The 18,931-nt window shown below is 42.4% G+C and overlaps 1 protein-coding gene across 1 annotated transcript in view; it reads right to left on the bottom strand.

Moving 5' to 3' along the window:
- Window positions 1-518: 518 nt before the first annotated feature.
- HMCN1 (hemicentin 1) overlaps window positions 519-18,931 on the bottom strand; it is a 234,521-nt gene continuing 216,108 nt past the window's right edge. Inside the window, exons 88-98 of the mRNA XM_015415242.1 lie at window positions 17,708-17,945; window positions 16,754-16,816; window positions 15,952-16,071; window positions 15,604-15,738; window positions 14,114-14,227; window positions 11,223-11,348; window positions 9,650-9,778; window positions 8,461-8,811; window positions 3,051-3,170; window positions 1,860-1,986; window positions 519-1,103 (exon numbers count right to left, since the gene is read on the bottom strand). Of these exons, the coding sequence (XP_015270728.1) occupies window positions 737-1,103; window positions 1,860-1,986; window positions 3,051-3,170; window positions 8,461-8,811; window positions 9,650-9,778; window positions 11,223-11,348; window positions 14,114-14,227; window positions 15,604-15,738; window positions 15,952-16,071; window positions 16,754-16,816; window positions 17,708-17,945 (1,890 nt within the window). The 3' untranslated portion in view covers window positions 519-736. The remainder of the gene's footprint in view (window positions 1,104-1,859; window positions 1,987-3,050; window positions 3,171-8,460; window positions 8,812-9,649; window positions 9,779-11,222; window positions 11,349-14,113; window positions 14,228-15,603; window positions 15,739-15,951; window positions 16,072-16,753; window positions 16,817-17,707; window positions 17,946-18,931) is intronic.

Raw genomic sequence — 18,931 nt, 5'->3', positions numbered from 1 at the left:
ATTGTGGTGCTTCTGCAAAAACTATTGCACATACAGAAATCTTTCATGGATGCAACCCATGCAGAGCATGACTGTGACAAACATTTGTTTGCAAATACATGCATCATCACTGTTTGTTTGTTTTAATCAGACATCTACCAGTTGAATGGCAAACTGGATTATTATTATTTTTTGCTGTGTCATGTGTGAATTGGCCCTATTGGAATTCACATGTTCCTTTTAAAGATCCCTGTTTTTACTGACACAAGTGTAGACATGCTTAGCATTGTGATGCTTTTTGTTGAGGCCAGGGGACAAAAAAAACAACCTATCTCCACCAAGCCTTGGAAAATAATTAAGAAATTAAACATTCTGAAATTTTGTGAGAAATAAACCTTGTTTTGTCTTCATGTCAGAAAAAAAAGATTACTCATTTTAGCCTACAGCATTGGACCACTAAAATACCACCTAATTAGTACTTCTAAACAAATAACGAAGAGTCAGCAGAACAATCTTTGGAAAAGTGACTGCTCCAGGGTAATAAATAAAGCAAATTGTTCAGGTTCTGTGGATTATAGTCATTCTTGTCAAGATGGAATGATGGGGGAAACACTCCGGCAGCTCTGGGAAGGAAGAGGAAGTAGCACCGATTGTTTTCAAGTTGCGATGAGGCAGCAGAGTCATTCTGGAAGTGGTGACACCCAGTGGCATCTATGCATGTGGTTATCATACTTTGCTTATTGTCGGCAGTGCTTTCCTAGTATGGATAGGCAGACACGGCGATATAGACTATGAAGGTTGTCTGATATTCAATGGCTCCATCAGCGCTGTAAGAGAGAGCCCTGACTTTCATTCGATACGTCTCTGGCTCTCGCAGAGGCCTGGTTGTATAGACCACACCCTTCAAGTTCTCATCTCTGAGTGCAAAAGGGATTGTCAAATCCTCACGGACCATGAGGAAAGTTGTCCTTGGATGCATCACTCCATCTTCAGTGTAGGCAACTAGGCGGATTAAATCCTGATTGGCAGCAATCCCAAATGGGAGTGAAAGAAGTTTGTATTCCAAGGCATACGGGCTCAAGGCACATTCCAGATCATTAAGTGGACAGTTCTTGAGGCAGAACCTAAAAGTAAACACAACTATGAAATGGCCAGTCTATCTATCTATCTAGTACTCCTCATACAGCTATCACTTTAAGCAGAAATTAGAACCAAGAAATAGCCAGTCTTTTCACCTACTTTATTTACCTGAAAGACTAGTGTTTCTTTGTTTTCCATATATGCCATCAAGAAAAACATCAAATCATCTTTAATTTGTGTACAAGTTAAATGTATGTGCAGTAATACAAAACTTTTGGGTATGCCCTTTTGTAATGAGGGGTCATCTTATATTTGGAGTCATCTTCATTTTATCTTATTTATTTATTTATATTTATTTATAGTTTTGATTTCTATACTGCCCTTGACCCCGAAGGGTCTCAGAGCAGTTTACAGAGGGTATATATAGATTCAAGCAGCAGCAACACCATAATGAAGAGATCTCTAGAGGGGTCTCGGGATTCCTGCTAGGTTGCCAAGCTGGCATGAAACATGAACGTTAAGTGGTACAGTACAAAATGTGACAAGGATTGTACCACCATGTCAGGTGTTGTTACTAAAGACATGCGTTCTTCAGAATGTGACACAGTACTTCCAAATCTGTGCTTTCCCCTCTCCTTCCTGGCTGCTAACAATGGAGAGAAATGACAAGTTGGTGTTGGTTTTGCCATTGCCCCTTAGAATATTTGCTTGGAGCAGCTGCTTTTGCACTGTCCATGTGTATAGTTTCATTCCAGAAAAAAATAAAAACTGGGGGAAAACAAGAGACGGTTGCATCATACCCAGAAAGAGGATCTCGCTGATAATTTGGAGGACAAGGAGTATCTATACACTGATAGCTTCCTCTCATGTTGAAGCACATTCCATTTGGGCCACAGTGGATGTTCTGTTCAAGGCACTCATCTATATCTGATTAAATTTAAAAAGAGAACCATGAAAGCTAGCTGAACAGTTCTTTCAAATTATAATTGCAGATGTACCCTTACCCTGTGCTCTAGTAAGGCTTTAGAGCTTATGAAGGCACTATGGCTTAGAGTCCTTTGAATTCTTCTGTGGGCTGAAGGATTTCCACTTGCAGACCACAACTTTCTCACACATGGAAGCTGGAAACCCCCCAGAAAATCTTGTTCCCTGGGGACAGGAAATCCCCAGGAACAGTATAAGGAAAGGGGTGGTATTTCAGGCTGCCACAGAAGGGAGGAGACAAGAAAATTGCACTTCACAAGTGGAAATCCTTTAGCACAAGCATACTTAATCTAAAAACATACGTGGAGACTGTCTGCAGAGGAACAATGGGAAAATACAAGTGTTAGGAAAATCATACAGTGGAGGAAGGCCTCCTCCACATGCACTATGGTCCTAATCATACTCAGAATGCCTAGACCTCATCGATCAGCTGAAACCAGGGATGGATGCAGGTAAGGTATAACATGTAGTTGGGCCCGGAGGAAAATAGACAAACACAGAGGAGGGGGGCAGCCCTACCATCCTGAAAAGGTGTCCCTAACGTAGGATAGGCTACATGTGTATGAGTGAGACTAGGCTAATCAGGTCTCCCACTTTGGTAGGAGACCTCCCAACTGGGGCCCCACGACTCCCACTGCTGGTCAGTGGAGAAGCAGGAGCAGGAGACCACTGTCACATCAAAACTGCAACATCACTTCTGGTGCAAACCCAGAAGTGATGTCACTGCATAGGCATGATGCTCTAGGATTCGCCCCAAACTCTATGGTTTTACCATTCAATACAACCATCACTACCCCCTGCATCTCCCAAGGATTGTCAGTGCTGGGCTGGTAACTGTAAGTAAGGCCCACAGTTTAATTAAAACCTTGAGACTTTACTCAATTGTATCTACATCAGCTGAAAAATTCAAATCTCTCCTATATGGCTGCCTGCCAAGGTGTTTATTTATTCTATACTCAAAGCATCACATTTATGTAATTGTTCCCTTTGCCAAAATATTTTCTTACCTTGGCACGTTTTGCCATTGGCTGTTACCTGGTAACCAACTGGGCAAAAACACTGGTAACTCCCTAGAGTATTCCTGCACTCATGCTGACACACATCTCTGTTCTCACATTCATCGATATCTGCAAAATGCATGAAAACAAGCATTAAAATTGTCACACAAAGAGGCAATCCAAGATTGAAAAATCTAATTGACGAAAGACTTCAGAAACTAATTCTTATGGAATTAAAAACAATCTAGGTTTTATGCACATATTTTACTTGGGTTGCTTTGAGTGATGCAGTGCAACAAAAGGAATCCGCTCATGTCCAACAATTCTGTGTTTAAATTACACGTGCAATAAACAAAAAAACACTGCATTGTTATAGGATATTGGCCTGCACACTATTAGAAGAGCAATATTTTATCAACCCCTTCTAACAAGATGAGAGGATGATGCAGGGTTGATCTATTCCAATTATAGAAGTCACTGGAGAAGTCAGGAAGTAAGTGGATTGGGCCAGTGGCTCACAGTGGCTAAGAACCAGTCAATATAACTCAGAAAGCTGGCAGGGAAGGGACTGAATGACCAAGCTCAAAGTCACACATGTCTTCTGGGAGTCACTAATATGATGGATGGATGGTTCCCCTGGGGCAAATCTGTCCTTGGCCACAAATGCCTTCCTCACACCCTCAGTGAGCTCAAGATTAGGCAACAAAATTTATGACTGAATTTTCTAAGTTTGGGGGTGGGTAGTGAAGTAGAAGCATCCAAATAAAATCTGGAAGATTGACATGCTGGAATTTAGAAACTAGTGACAGATTAAGACCATCAGCATAGTTAGTCTGAGGGATGGTGAAACTACACTTTAAAAAAGCCGTATTTTATAGCACATATACTACAGCTGTGGTACCTACACATATCAAATATGAATAGGAGGAAGGCTTTTGAAACTAAATAACTCTTATGACATTTTTGATATTTTATTGATTTGGGATGGCTGTTGTTCTTGCTCTTGGTGCTGTGATAGTGATAATATTAAAGCAATTGATCTGTGTAATAGTTTTTCCTTTACATTTGACTGGTGTTTTACAGTATTTGTTTTGTAAAACAGCTTATGTTTTCTTACATAAAGTAGAGGTAAAAATGAGTGCCCCGTGTTAGCCCAATAAATATCCACTTTAAAAAAATGAAGTATGTGGTGTGCCAGGAACAATACCTGGATAGGTGCAAATGTAAATGTGACTACAATGCAAAGCATGCCTTGGGTTCAGAGAGCACTGTAATTACACTGGGCAATTCTGCATTGGCTTTTCCCTCCGTTGTTTTACGAAACCCAAGTTGGAACAGAAATTCCCCTCTGCATTGCATGCTGCTTTCACTTTCTTTGATCATTGGATTTTATGGCACCCTCCACACTGCATGCCGCTTTTGCTTCCTTTGATCATTGGGTTTTATGGTATCTTCTGCATAGATTTATGGCTGTCCAGGGGTGACTTTGCCGTTAGTACGGCATTGCCCCAAGGTATTTGAATGTGGTTTTGAGCTGCGCTTTCCCCTCCCAGTTGAGAAAATGTTAATAGCAGAATCGCCCTTAGTTTGCTCAACTGAGGTTCCAGGAGTTCTTAATGCAAGCCTGTAGTAGGTATGTCAATATGGCAGCATCCCTGGCCTCTGTTCCTTTCCATGCAATTCTCATTGTTCTGGAATCTTAGCTTGATTAACTAATGGTTTTTGGAGACAGCTCATTAAAATACAGGCAGGGAAACAAGGAAGATGGAATGTCTAGGAGGAGAGGAATGGTCCAAGAGCCTGCCGTTCTTGATAGGTTCCCAGATTGATTGTACCCAGCTTCTGGGACCTACACCATTGTTTTAGGGCCTACATTCACTATTTTTCAATGTTGAGTAGTTCATAAGAACATAAGAGGAGCCAATGTTGGATCAGGCCAAAGGCCCATCCAGTCCAACACTCTGTCACACAGTGGCCAAAAATACCAGGTGCCATCAGGAGGTCCAGCAGTGTTTTATCCCTTCCTTGTTGAAAGGGGAGGTTCCAATATAGTATGTAATTACTCATTTCATTACCTTGAATTCTGTGCTTTATTATGCATTTAGTTAAGATATTTATACCCTGTTTTTCCTCTTGACTCAAGGTGCCTTACAAGTAGCTACTAAAACATTATAGATTAAAATTAAATACTCCCCCCCCCGAGATGTCTGCAGTTCATAGCACATCAAAAGGCCTGGCAAACACAAAGCTCACCGTGCCTCCTGAAGATTGCCAAAAAGGGGTTCCCCTCATCTCTTCAGGGAACCCATTTCACAATATGAGGGCTGCGGCAGAAAAGACCTGGGCTCTGGTCAATATCAGGCGGGCTGCCCTGAGACTGTAATTGTCATATGGGCCCTGACCTGAATGGCCTAGGCTAGCTTGATCTAGTCAGATTTCAGAAGCTAAGCAGGGTTGGCCCTGGTTAGTATTTGGGGTGGGAGACCACAAAAGAAGGGCCAGGTGCATGATGCAGAGGCAGGCAATGGCAAAACACCCCTGAATGTCTCTTGCCTTGAAAACCCTATGGGGTCACCATAAATGGGCTGTGATTTGAAAGTACTTTCCACTACCAACATGAAACTGTGGGTGGGGAATCCACAGGCCCACTCTTTTACCAAGTGTATTTTAAGTGTATTTACCAAGTGCATTGTAATTAATTTTTAACTGTACTATAGATATGGAAATGTTATCAGTGAAGTCAAAGTTACTCTTTTAATTAGGCAGGATTTTGGTATGCATACTTTGTATGCAGATCCATTTAATTATTTGTGCCAATCACTGAGCTGGCTACAGAAATAGGTATCATTGGGTGCATTCAGACGGGGGCTTTCTGCCGGCATAAACTGCACTGGTTGGAACCGGTGCAGTTTATGCCGGCAGAAACGCGATCACACTTACCTCCATTTTGCGGTTCCCATCAGTGTACGCCCGGTTACACGCTGCGGGCGTCGGTGGTTTTTTTTAAAAAAAGCAACACAGTTTGAGCATGCGCATAGGCAGCCATTCACAGAATGGCGATCTTTGCGCATGCTCAACCCCCCCATTACATTTAACCCCCCCATTACATTAAACCTTTAAAGATTAAAGCCCAAACTGGCCTCCCTTAAGTCCCGGACTTCTCCGGATAGGTAAAGCAAGGGATTTTTTTAAAAAACAAACGCTCAGGGCGAAGCTTTGCCCGAGCGCATATCGCTCTGTTTAAAAAAAAAATGGCGGGGGAAAACCTGAAGCCTCAGGCTTCCGACGGAAAAGGCTAGGCACCGGTGGAGAGCGATCAGACGCCGGGGAAGATCGGAAGCAACCGTTGCACTCAGTATACCACCACTTGGGACCTAGTGGCAGAGTGCAACGGTGTAAAGGGCTTTACATCGGTTAGGGACAGGAGGCAGATGTTCGCCGTCTGAACGCCGGTGAGTACAGCGATTGCAACCGGCCCCTATACCGATGTAAAGCCCCCGTCTGAACGCACCCATTGAGTGGGCTAATTCACGTGTGGTCTGAAAGATAGAAGTGTAGAGGCAGGACTGCTCTCTCTGGGCTCAGTGGCACTCTTTGGAAGTAATCCAAGTCTGTTTACCACTGAGTCACCACCAGGGTCTCACCATTGTTCCTAACTCCATCCACTCTTTTACAGAAAACTGACCAGCAGAAGATGTGTGTGGTACATGTGGAATAGTTTTTAATATAAAAGGAACAGGACCCCATCCGTGTTTTTCTCGTGTATGGAAACCCCAGTCGCATCAAGTGTTCCATGATTAATGGACACCCTGGAGAGCAGGGATGGAAACTGATCCTTGGAGTAAATAAGGCTGGTTCACCCATCAATGTACATCACTTGATGTCTCATAGCAGAATGGGTGCACTTCCTCCCTTGGAAAGTACTGCGTTTGAGGTAATCTGTAATGGCTCTGTCCAATATGCATCTCACTGTCTGAGGCGGCAGTCATCAAAGTGGTGTTAGTTTGTGTGTGAGAACTGGCCTGAAGCGTGTGATTTATCAGTATTGCCCAACTGTTTGCTGTTCCCGTTAATTTCAGTGGAAAGCAGAGTGCAAACACTTTGTCCCCTCCCTCTCAGGCATTCAGAAGTTCCACAAAGAGAAATAAGAGCATTTGGGGCTTACTCACTGCGCCACTTTGTTGTCTTTATTATTAATGTATTACAAATTATTTGTTTTAAGTGACTTCTAACATTTTCTTAGCTCCCTTGGATGAAAATATTGGTAGAAGGCAAGCAACAAGTGCTCTAAAATAATTAGACAAGCCAAAGGCAACTTGGCAGTTGACTTTGTGTAGCCTACGCCCTTCTCTAAATGAAGTGAATGTGCCCTAGAGATTTCCGCGTAGTTCCAGATGCCTCTTGTGGCATGGTATTGCTTTGTGCCAAGTCCTTCACAGCTGTGAATATGCACCTTGCGTGCTACGTTTGGTCTGGCCAGCACAGCTTCTTGCACAAATTTGTGAGGGTAAGGGGCCATATCCAAATGGAAAGTATCAGGATACCCATTTATACAGCACGTCCATTCTAGCTTGCAGCCTTTCCCATGAGAAATGCATCAGGAGCCCTGCTCCAGACCAGTGTTCCCTCTAAGCTGAGGTAGTGTGAGCTGGCTCACAGTTTTTTAGCCTCTGGCTCACACGTTTTTGTCTTAGCTCAGGAAGGATGGCTCCAGAGCAAACTAATTTATGCAGTAGCCAAATAACCTGCTCACAATTCTAATGCCAGTAGCTCACAAAGTGGAATTTTTGTTCACAGGACTCTACAGCTTAGAGGGAACATTGCTCCAGACTCACTTTTCGTACTGTTCTTGTCTCGGCAGTGACACTCCTCAAGAGATTTTGGGACAGAGGCCTTGAGAAATGCTTCCATTTTACATCCCTATCACCTGGGCCTCAGAGGACTTGATTCTGAGGAGCATGCCTTTGGCCTGAAGTCTGGCCATCCCTGTGCAATAATGTGGAGAAAGAAAGAAAGAAAGGAGAGAGATAGAGAGAAGGAAAGCGAAAGGGAGAAGGAAAGAGAAAGAGAGAGAGAAAAAAGGAAAGAGAGAGAGAGAAGGAAAGAGAGAGAGAGAGAAGGAAAGAAGGGGAGAGAGAGAAGGAAGGAAGGAAGGAAAGAAAAAAAGAGAAAGAAAGAGCCCACAGAGTAAATATGATGCATTGAACAGAATGGTGGTTCTACAAAATATTTATCTGCTGTTTGGGGAGAATGTCAAAGTTACAAATGGCAGTAGAATCCTACTATAGAGCATCTCACAAAACAATGCATCATATCTCTGTGTAAAATAGCCTAACAGTAAAGTGAATCAACAGCAAAAAAATATTTATTTTTTTTGGAATATGCTATATATAGACATATACACAAATGTGACATTTACCTACACATGTGTTATTTCTTGCCTCATAGCCTTCAGGGCAAGTCTCTCTAACATTCCTTTTAGTCCTGGAGATGGGAATTCTGCTGTTCCTATACTCTGAGTAGGAGCTGTAGATATTGGAGGATTGTCTGAAATACTGCTGAGGTCGATAGTTGTCTCTCACAGGGGAGAACTGTGCATAGTTATAATTATTATAATAGGTGCCATAATTTGGCAACCTCTCCAATCCGGCGCAAGATTTGCCATCGCCTAATAAATGTTGTCCAGGGGGACAGATACACTTGAAGCTGCCAGGGCTGTTGGCGCATTGATACGCACAAGGTTTAGGCACTTGTTCACATTCATTAATGTCTGCTCATGTGGCATCAAATCCAAAGCAATAAATCATGCCACAAGGGGGAAAGGAGGGGGAAAAAACACAAAACATAAAAAGCATATCAGTCTGTGGACCAACTGACATCACAAATGTGATTCTGAAACCACAAAGTCCAGCTTTTTCTGAGCTAGACGCAGTGCATGCATTAGTCTTTGTGTCAAACAGTTCATGAAAACCACATCATCATCTTGGCTAAAGATCACTTTCAGATACACACAGAAATCAGCTGGAGAGCATCTTAGCATTGGCATTCCAAGATACAGACTGGGGTAGTCTTCTAGTGCTGTGTTTCTAGGGCCAGTTTTATGGGAACTGCCCTCTGACCCCTCCCTCTCTCACTTTTTTCCTCTCACTCTCCTTATCATTGGCATTCCATGGCAATTTAAGCGCTCAATAAGTGCAATAAATATTGAGTAAGATATAGACTGGGGCAGTCTTCTAGTGCTGTGTTTCTAGGGCCAGTTTTATGGGAACTGCCCTCTGACCCCTCCCTCTCTCACTTTTTTCCTCTCACTCTCCTTCCATGGCCTTCCATGGAGACACCACCCAAGAGAATGCATGGAGAGGCACAATGAGGTGCACCAATGCATCTCAGCTTGCTCCAGCCATCAGGGTATAGGAGGGGCCTGGAATCCCCTCCTTGGACCTGTACTACTGCACTGGGAGTCTTCAAGGGCCAAGTTAGCCATCTGAACAGTCCACTGACTTCAAGGAGAGTTATCTTAAAAGTTCGTAGCTTAAGCAGTAGCCAAAAATAGATGCTGGGCACAGGAACATGCAATAATATATGTTTGAATCTTTCTTCGAACTTACCCATACAAGGTCTTCCAACTCCCTGGGATCGGTACCCTCTCGGGCACACACACTGGTAGCTTCCTCGTGAGTTTTCACAAATCTGGTTGTATCGGCACTGATGAGTACCATCTCTGCATTCATCAATATCTAACAAGGAACATGAAGTCTTAAGGGAAGCCGGATTTTTCTATGAGAAAGTAGTTATTCCTCTTTCTTAACTTTTTTAACACACAGAGTTTATTTATATTGCTGCCCAAAGCTTTCCCCAGCTGCATCTCATACCCTACCACTCCACTCAGCTGGAGCTTTCCTCTGGATGAAGACTTCCCCCAGAGGAAAAGCCTCTTTTGGTGGAGAAACAGCCTCTTGGAGGAAGGCTCCTGTTGGGGAGAGCGACTCAGAATGCCTGGACATTGGGGGTGCTGAATCACTCTAAGGGTATATAGGTGTTATCTCTTGAATAGGGTGCCTCTCTTTGTCTTAACCTGGGAACTGCCCTCTGACCCCCTCCTCTCTCACTTTGTCCTCTCACTCTCTTTACATGGCCTTCTATGGAGACACATTTCTCTGCATGTGTCTCCTGCAGTAGCGCCCTCAGGGGTCGTTTCGTAGAAAAAGAGCTAGGGGAACTCATTAACATAACTCATTAGCATATGCCACACCCCCTGACATCACCGGAAGTGTGTCATAAGGCCACACACTCCGCCCCCAACGGTCCCGGCCGCTGCCGGCGGCCTTGCAGCTCCACTGCCGAGCCCCATGAGGGGCCCGGCGGTGGACCTGCAAGGCCAGCGGGAGTACAAGGAAGCCCTGCAAAGGCCCTCCCTGGCCCCAGGCAGGCAGGGGTGGGGAGAGGCAGGGAGGAAGCAACTTACCCTCCCTCTTCTCCTGCCTCCTCCTGGCTGAATGAGGGCCGGAAGCGGGGTGACCGGAAGCAGGGGGCGGGGCTTCATCATGTGCCCCGCCCCCCGTACCTCACCCGGGGGAACTGCGATCCCCCTCGATCCCCCCCGAAATGACCTCTGAGCACCCTCATACTCCCACAGACATGATGTTGGACAAACTGGCCATTTGTGATAGAGAAAGTATTTTTTAGATTAGGCTTCTTTCTCTCCTTTCAACTGCAACTTGAATGTGAACTGCATCTACTTGAATAAATGTAAGTTTACCTTTCTTTCTTTTTTGCAATGTACTTCTTGGGATATTTATTTACTGCACTCATGACTGGACAAAACTCTGTTATATTAACAAAATATCCCAATAGCTCCTTCCACAAGATTTCAGAATCTGGGGACTAACATATTCTGTATTTGCTTATTCCCACCTCTCCTCATCTTACCCTTCAAAAAGAATACATACCATAACATTCAGCAATGAGATAACAGGAGGGCTAACAAAAGCTTTTTTCTTTGTGATGAACCAAATACTGATTCATGTGGATGTTCATAAGTATGATGCAAGAGTTCTGATTCACATAAAATACCACTCATGTTTATATGATAAGAAGGAAAGAAATGATATTGAAACAACTGGAGATCTGCTTGTCTGTTACTGACTCTGAAAAGAATATGGTATAAATAGATACACCTACCTATACATGTTCCATTTTCTGATTTGGTCATTCCATTTGGACACAGATCAATGCATTTATAGCCACCTCTGGTATTCTTGCATAGCTGGTCAGGTCTGCATACATTTTGTCTGCATTCATTCACATCTTTTATAATAAAGAAGAGGGTTATAGTTGTAACCACTTTTATCAATAGCAGCTGCATTCATATGCAACAAACCACCATGATTTGTCATTACAGAAATGTGCCTCAGAAATCCTCATGCACGGTTCAAAACTTAATCACTTACCCATTTGTGACAAGACAAAAGAATCCTGTTCTGGAAGTAAAACCATAGTTTGCAGTTCAGACAAAACAACAAACCAGAGCTTGCTGTAAGCGCAGGTGAAGAGATGTAATTTCTGAGAGGTTTGTGAGGAGAAGGGGTGCCTGAGCCTAAGGATTTCCAAAGCCCATGACCATAATAACAAACCATGCTTTATTGTCCAATGTATTCAGATGTCATGACAAATCTGTTCGTTCATGACAGACATGAACTTGTTGACATGCTCACATGCTCATTTCCACTTCCTCCTCTGCTTGCAAGCCAACTATTATTGAAGGGTTCCTGATTTTAAATGCATCTGCAGTGCATGAATCCAAATTCCCATGACATCTGAATGCATGTGCCTGCCTTCAGATGTCACGGCAAACCAGAGGTTCAGAAAGAAAATACAAAGGGGGAAGAAACTCAACCACAGCATCAGGTTGGGTACTCAGAAGGTTGAGTATAACAACCTTAAAATATAACAAGTTAAAAAATATAACAACTTAAAATATAACAAAGTATTTATTACAAAGTGTAACAATTAACAAGTAAAAAACAATACAGATACTTAGGAGTGCTAAAATTCAACATTGCATGCCAACTGAACACGAATCACATAATCAGCAGCTTCATGTGTTCATGTGCAGGAATATCAGAATGAATTTGGCTCTGAGAGGCTTCTTCAGTGGCCTACAATCAAATAGCACACATTTAAAACAAATTATAAGAATTAAGGGCCAGTCAGGTTTGTAGTACTTCAATATGAGGGTAGGCTCCACGTGAAAATCAGGCCTGTATATAATTCTGAGCCAACCCACAAAGAGGGCAGTGTCTCTCTCCAATTATTCTGTCTCTGGCCAAAAATCCATCATCTCTGTGTTCAAGGTTTCTCAAACCAGGAAGGCTGGCCAAACATGCTCCACACATGAGGGAAGAAGGAAAGGAGTTCACCAGCATGGCAACATGCCAGGCTTGTACCCATCTTAAAAACAGAAGCCGATTTATGACATCTTAATGTATGAGTTGCCTCTTTAGTGGGAGGTAAATACCAAGAATCCAAGTGGTTGAAATCAAACCTCTAGCATTTTGAAATAATAACACTGACCTGCACATTAGAAATTCCAAATATTGCCCATATGAAATTTTGTATTTGTCTTTTCATTTAAGACACAGAGTAACTATTTGATTTGATCGGCTGTTCCCCTCCGCCTGAGATGCTGAAGAGACACTGCCAGTCTGAGTAGATAATACTGACCTTAATGAATCAGTGGTCTGATTCAGTGTACAGCAGCTTCATATGTTCATGTGCAGGAATATCAGAATGAATTTAGATTGCTCTAACATCAATGACAGAATTCAGTGCAAAGGCTATAGCAAGTATTGATCATGGTGGGAGAAATGTTCAGACACAGTTAACACACTATTCCAGTCCATTTTATGTGAATTAATCCAAGAGTTTAAGGACTGATGATTTCCCCTATATACTTTCTTTGGGATACACATTAAATAAACCACATTCACTTCATTCCACAGTTTTCTGGGGTTGGATCCTACGAGTTTTTCTTTTGTCAAAAAGAGGGCAGGGGGCCCCCTTTTGTTCACTGAAAAGGGTATGCTGGGGATCACTGAACCCATGTGAAGAAAAGGCATGCAGGACAGAGGCTACAGTGAAGAGGGGAATCAGGCAAGATTGAGCAGAAACCCTGATAGGATCCAACCCTTGATATTAGAGGTGGGATGACTGATGGGGGTTGAGTTGTGTCTGCAGCTCACACTGTCATTATGCCTTTACTATTTTCTCAGCAACAATGAGGCCTAAAGATTCCGAAGACTATATCAAGGGTTTTCACACCCCACAAGAATCATATTAGTGACTATCAGATAAATTAGTGGGCTTAGACTGAAGGAACTGACTGAAGGAACTTTAAATAGGTTTGCACTATAAATGGTGCTCATTGCTGGCTTAGTTCTTATTTTGAATATCCTTAAGAATTGTTTAAAGATTCTTACCCACTTTGTGTACAGATCTCTACTTTTAAGCTGTAAGAGGGCTTCTTTAGGGAACTCATTACCATTGATTGATATACCAATGGTCACCTGTGGGAATTTGGGATTGGCATTTAGAATCCTGGGGAGTGCGAGGAAGCCCCGCCAAGGCCCTCCCTGGCCCCAGGCAGGCAGGGGTGGGGAGAGGTGGGGAGGAAGCAACTTACCCTCCCTCTTCTCCTGCCTCCTCCTGGCTGAATGAGGGCTGGAAGCGGGGCGGCCAGAAGCAGGGGTCGGGGCTTCATTGTGTGCCCCGCCCCCTGCACCTCACCTGGGGGAACTGTGTTCCCCCGCATTCCCCCCCGAAATGACCTCTGCAGATCTCTATTTTTAAGCTGTAAGAGGGCTTCTTTATCCCTATGAAAACCATTGATTGATATACCAATGGTCACCTGTGGGAATTTGGGATTGGCATTTAGAATCCTGGCTGCTTAGTGGCCTATGCATATGTTTCATACATTCATCTGTACAGCAATTAAATGGCTAAAGTCTCTCACAAATAAACCTTATAATACAATAACTTGCAAGTATCTGATTGCCCTGAAATCTGTATCATACCCATGCATTTTCTGCCTTTTAACTGATATCCTGGATCACATCCACAGTGGAAACTTCCAATGGTGTTGAAGCAGCGCTGATGACAGGGACTGGAATCTTGGCATTCATTAACATCTGTTGCGTAATAAAGACACAGTTTAGTTTTTTTTCTTCACACTACAGCCCAGTAATACTGTTAGCAATCAGACCCCTCTTCCCGCTGAGGGGCAGTTTAAAAGAGCCAGAAACACCCTTATTAGTATCACCATAATACCTTAAGTGCAGGGCACTGCTTGAGCCAAAAAGGATCAAGATGGATGCCAGCCAGGCATCAACCTGGGGAATCAGTTTCAAGGTGCGAGTCAGAGCGGCTGGCTGACTTTAGAACAACGGGTCACCCAGGACTTACTCAGTATAATCCCATCAACATCCAAGCCCAACTTCCCCTTCACCCATTACCCTTGATTAAACAGTGACATATATACAAAGTATAGATTCAATCAGGACCATTAAATAAATTGTTCAAAAGTAAAATCACCAGGCACAGGGTAAATATGCACACAAGACCTTTAAGGTGCAATCACTAGCCCAGTGATTATAAAATAAACTTGTGGTCCAAAAATTTCCTTCTTTGATTGTGTTGCCACAGTATTCACAAGTAAAAAGCAGTCTCAAGGGCACACCATCAAGAGCCGGGAGCTGACACCCTGCCCCAAAGTCCTCCAGCCACAGAACCTCTGTCTGAGAAGGATTCAGTCTCAGCCAGCTCTGTTTTAGCTACCCCATCTGGCTCTGTTTTAGTTAGTTCTTGTGTGTGTTTCAGTGTGTGTGTGTGTGTTTTTTTATTTCCATTTCCTTTTTAATAAAATCCTTTCCTGTCAAACACCTGCCTGGTTTATTTTGAGAGATCTCTTAAAGGGAAAAATCCTGGTATACATAGGTGGAGATCCCAGTTACCCATCTCTTGCTCTGTTTTCTTTAGCTAATTCTCCCAATTTAAGTGGAGACTGCCTCTTTGGGTAATAATACCTGTTAGGGCCAACCTACATGATATACCTGACATGTCAGATCATGGGTACATGATGTACATCAAGGGAACTCATGATCCTTCACTCAACACCCATCTGAAGACTGGGCATTTGGAAACTGAAGAAAACTTAACATGTGCAGGTGAAATCTCAGTGACATTTAGTGATCCATCCTGTCCTTATGCTAAGGTCAACTAAGGTACCCTCTTCACTGATGGTGGAAAGTGCCGCTGAGTTGCAGCCAATTTATGGCAACCCTGTAGGGTTTTCAAGGCAGAAGACATCCAGAGGTGTTTTGCCATTGCTTGTCTCTGTGTAGTGACCTCTGACTTCCTTGGTGGTCTCTCATCCAAACACTAACCAGAGCCCACCCTGCTTAGCTTCCAAGATCCTACGAGATCAGGCTAGCCTGGGCCACCCAGGTCAGTAACCTCTTCTTACTGAATAAGTGTTGTTGTTGTTGGATTAAAATTATCTCCACACCTTGGCAACTCAGACCATCTGATGTTCTTCTGAAGCCAATTCCACATCTAACCACACAGCGATAGGAGGCAATGACATTCTCACAGTCTTGGCCAGCCTGGCAGGAAAGCCTCCCTAAGGCACATTCATCAATGTCTGTAATAAAGTAGATGCCATAAGTGTGGTCATACATCAATATAACATGGATTACAGAAATACATGGTACAATACACAAATATAGCCAGAAAGTCTGATCCAGTTTTAAGCCAGTGGCTTCCAGTTATCTTAAATCAGGGTTACATTGTGACCATTGTGGGTTCTAATTCACCTCTAATCCGGCTACTGCATTAAATCTGAAATGATGCTTACCTTGGCATGCTCTTCCATCTGCAGATATGGTAAGGCCTTTTGGACATGAGCAATAATAGGTTCCTATTGCATTGTGGCATGTGTGGGAACATGGATTTTGGGATGTACATTCATCTTCATCTAACAATAGACACAATCCAAAATAAAGTCAGTTTATCATTCTCACAATATAGTTTAATATATAAGCGTGCCACATGCAGCATTAAGGATATAAATAGGTGTCTAGGAGTTACAACTTCCTTCCTTAAAAAAACACCAGCACAAAAACTCTGTCACATTCCCATGGGCTACGGAGTTCAGTTCAAAAATAGTAAACAATCAGCGGCAAGGAAAAACAAGTTTCAATTAATTCACAATTCAAATTCAATCTCGATTCACCTACCCCTTATATGTAGGAATCTTTATAATCCCTAATTTGTTAATTTTAAAAACGTCCTTATAGTTCTAGAAAAGCATTTTAACATGGACTGACCCCCTCCAAGTATTAAAATATAAGAACAGAATTCAATTATGCTTCTAAACTTTTATAATTTCTAAGTGCATACTCCAATATTTTTTCCAGTTCTTCCACAGTTGGATTGTCTAATTGTCAGATGCAGTAGTTTCTGAACAAGACAACTGTTTATGGGCAATATATCCACCAGTTGTAATATCCCACTCAAATAAAACCAAACAGAGCAGATGAAGAAGTAGGAAGGGTAATGTGTGCTGCACAATGCCTTATTGGGCAGGAAGTTTCAGATCTGAGGAGGGGCAATATGGCATTCATAGTATCTAGTCAAACTACTGGTCATTTTCTTACCTGAGCAATAGGGCCCAGTAGAGTCCAAACCAAACCCATTAGGACATTGGTTACTATGGTCTCCTGGGGATAAACAAAGTCAAAGGTTATTCAGATTCATGGAATGTGATCATCACATGCCTTTTCATAAGTTCTTCAATGGACTACTGTGCATCTTGGTTGAAAATTTTTCCATCCAATACTAAACAAATATTTATGGGAAAATGTACTGCCCTCAATGAGGAGGAAGAGAGGAGATTGGATTTATACCCTGCCCTTCACTACCAGAAGAAGTCTCAGAGCATCTTACAATCCCTTTGCCTTCCCTACAACAGACACTCTGTGAGGTAGGTGGGGCTAAGAGAGCTCCCTTGAGAACTGCCCTTGAGAGAACAGTTCTGAGAGAATTTATGACTGACCGAAGGTCACACCAGCAGCTGCATGAGAAGGAGTGGGGAATCAAGCCCAGTTCTCCCAGATTAGAGTCCGCACTCCTAACCACTACACCAAACTGAGTCCAAAATTAAAAATAAGCTTGTTACATCTGCAAAGCTAAAGCTCTGGTGAAAGGGGCAAATGCATATCTAATATATTTCAGGGTTTGTTTGTTTTTTTAATTGTCAAAAGAAGATTCTTCTCTCCTGTTTACTACACTTTAATGCTATGGGTTTTTTCTCATTGACCCTCTTATAACGTAATTATCTAAATATTTTCAATGTCTGTTTCACAACTATGGAAATTCCTTTCCCCAGAAACATGCCAAAGACCAACCTTGAGCATCTTTCAGAAGTTAAGTAAAACCTTTTCTTTGATTGAGCTTTAACAAATTAATCTTCTAGTCAAATTTAAAGTATTCACATCATGTCCATTAATCCCAGTATAGGGGGCTAAGTTGAAATCTAAGTCATTCCAGAGAACATGACAATAAAGGTATATCTTTGAATAAACCTTAAATGTACTGTTTGCCCCAAATACCTTTTGTAATTGAAGCTCGGATTTTAAAAGTTAGAGTTTCTTCAAGTAGATTATATTCTGTTTCAATGAAGGAAACTTGGAGTGTTTCCACCAAGAAGGGCATTCTTCCACGATCCTGATCATATGTAATGGTATGGTTCCATGTATAAGGGACACTAACTCCGTCTATGGTGAACAGTCGTGTGGAGTAAGCATAGAGCTGACCCGGGCCTGTTTGAATGTAATCTTCTGTATAATCCTGAAATAAATATCATAGAATAAATGAACTTCAGATCCAGGGGGCATTAATGGGACAATAGGTTACTCCCCAGGCTTCATATAACACTGTCTAATACGCAGGAATACACAGTTATCAGTATAAGATTCCTTACAAATGCTTGCAATTAATGTAAGATATCAAAGTTTATTTCTTTAAATCATTCCACTTTGAAAAAAAAGGATCGAAACAAGGATCAGTCGGCATCATAATGGAACAAATGATTTGATATTGGAGCTTCAATGAGAAACAAAAATGCTACTCCCCCCATATAAAACATTTTAGAATTTAAAAAAGGTAAAATGTTTGATTTTATTTATTGTCCCTGTAGCTGATGCATGAAATTCGTATTGTGTCCAACAAATACCCTTTTTGTTTTGGCAATAGTCCTGCCTACAATTATCTCCTTATAACTCTACATTCTGAGCACATTTACCCTTCAGCAGTGAAGTACAGGACAAAACTGGTGAACAGTCCAAAAGTGAAATAATGGACAGCTAAAGTTACGGCCAGCACCGACTACTACTTACGGACAATAGAGGTGGAAACACACCTTCAGAATGCCATTGTATCACCTTGTTGCACTGCCTCTTCTCAATATTTTTTTACCTTCTCATTTTGAATATTACCAGGGCTTTTTTTGTAGAAAAAGCCCAGCAGGAACTCATTAGCATATTAGGCCACACCCCTGACAGCACAGCTCATTGGCATATTAGGCTACACCCCCATGTTACCAGAAGTGAGCTCATCCAGCCACACCCACCTTTTGCATCTTATTCTGTTTACCTTGTTTGTTGTCAAAACCCAGGGCTTTTTTTGCGGAAGGAACTCCTTTGCATGTTAGGCCACACCCCTAATGTAGCCAATCCGAATGAGTTTCTGCTGTTGGGTGTGGCCTATTATGCTAATGAGTTCCTGCTGGGCGTGGCCAACTTTGAAGCCAGCCGGAACTCCATTCCTGTGCATTC

Source organism: Gekko japonicus, unplaced genomic scaffold (assembly GCF_001447785.1).
Source record: "Gekko japonicus isolate JY-2015 unplaced genomic scaffold, Gekko_japonicus_V1.1 scaffold269, whole genome shotgun sequence".
Lineage (NCBI taxonomy): Eukaryota > Metazoa > Chordata > Lepidosauria > Squamata > Gekkonidae > Gekko > Gekko japonicus.
This window is presented reverse-complemented; position numbering and strand designations above follow the sequence as displayed.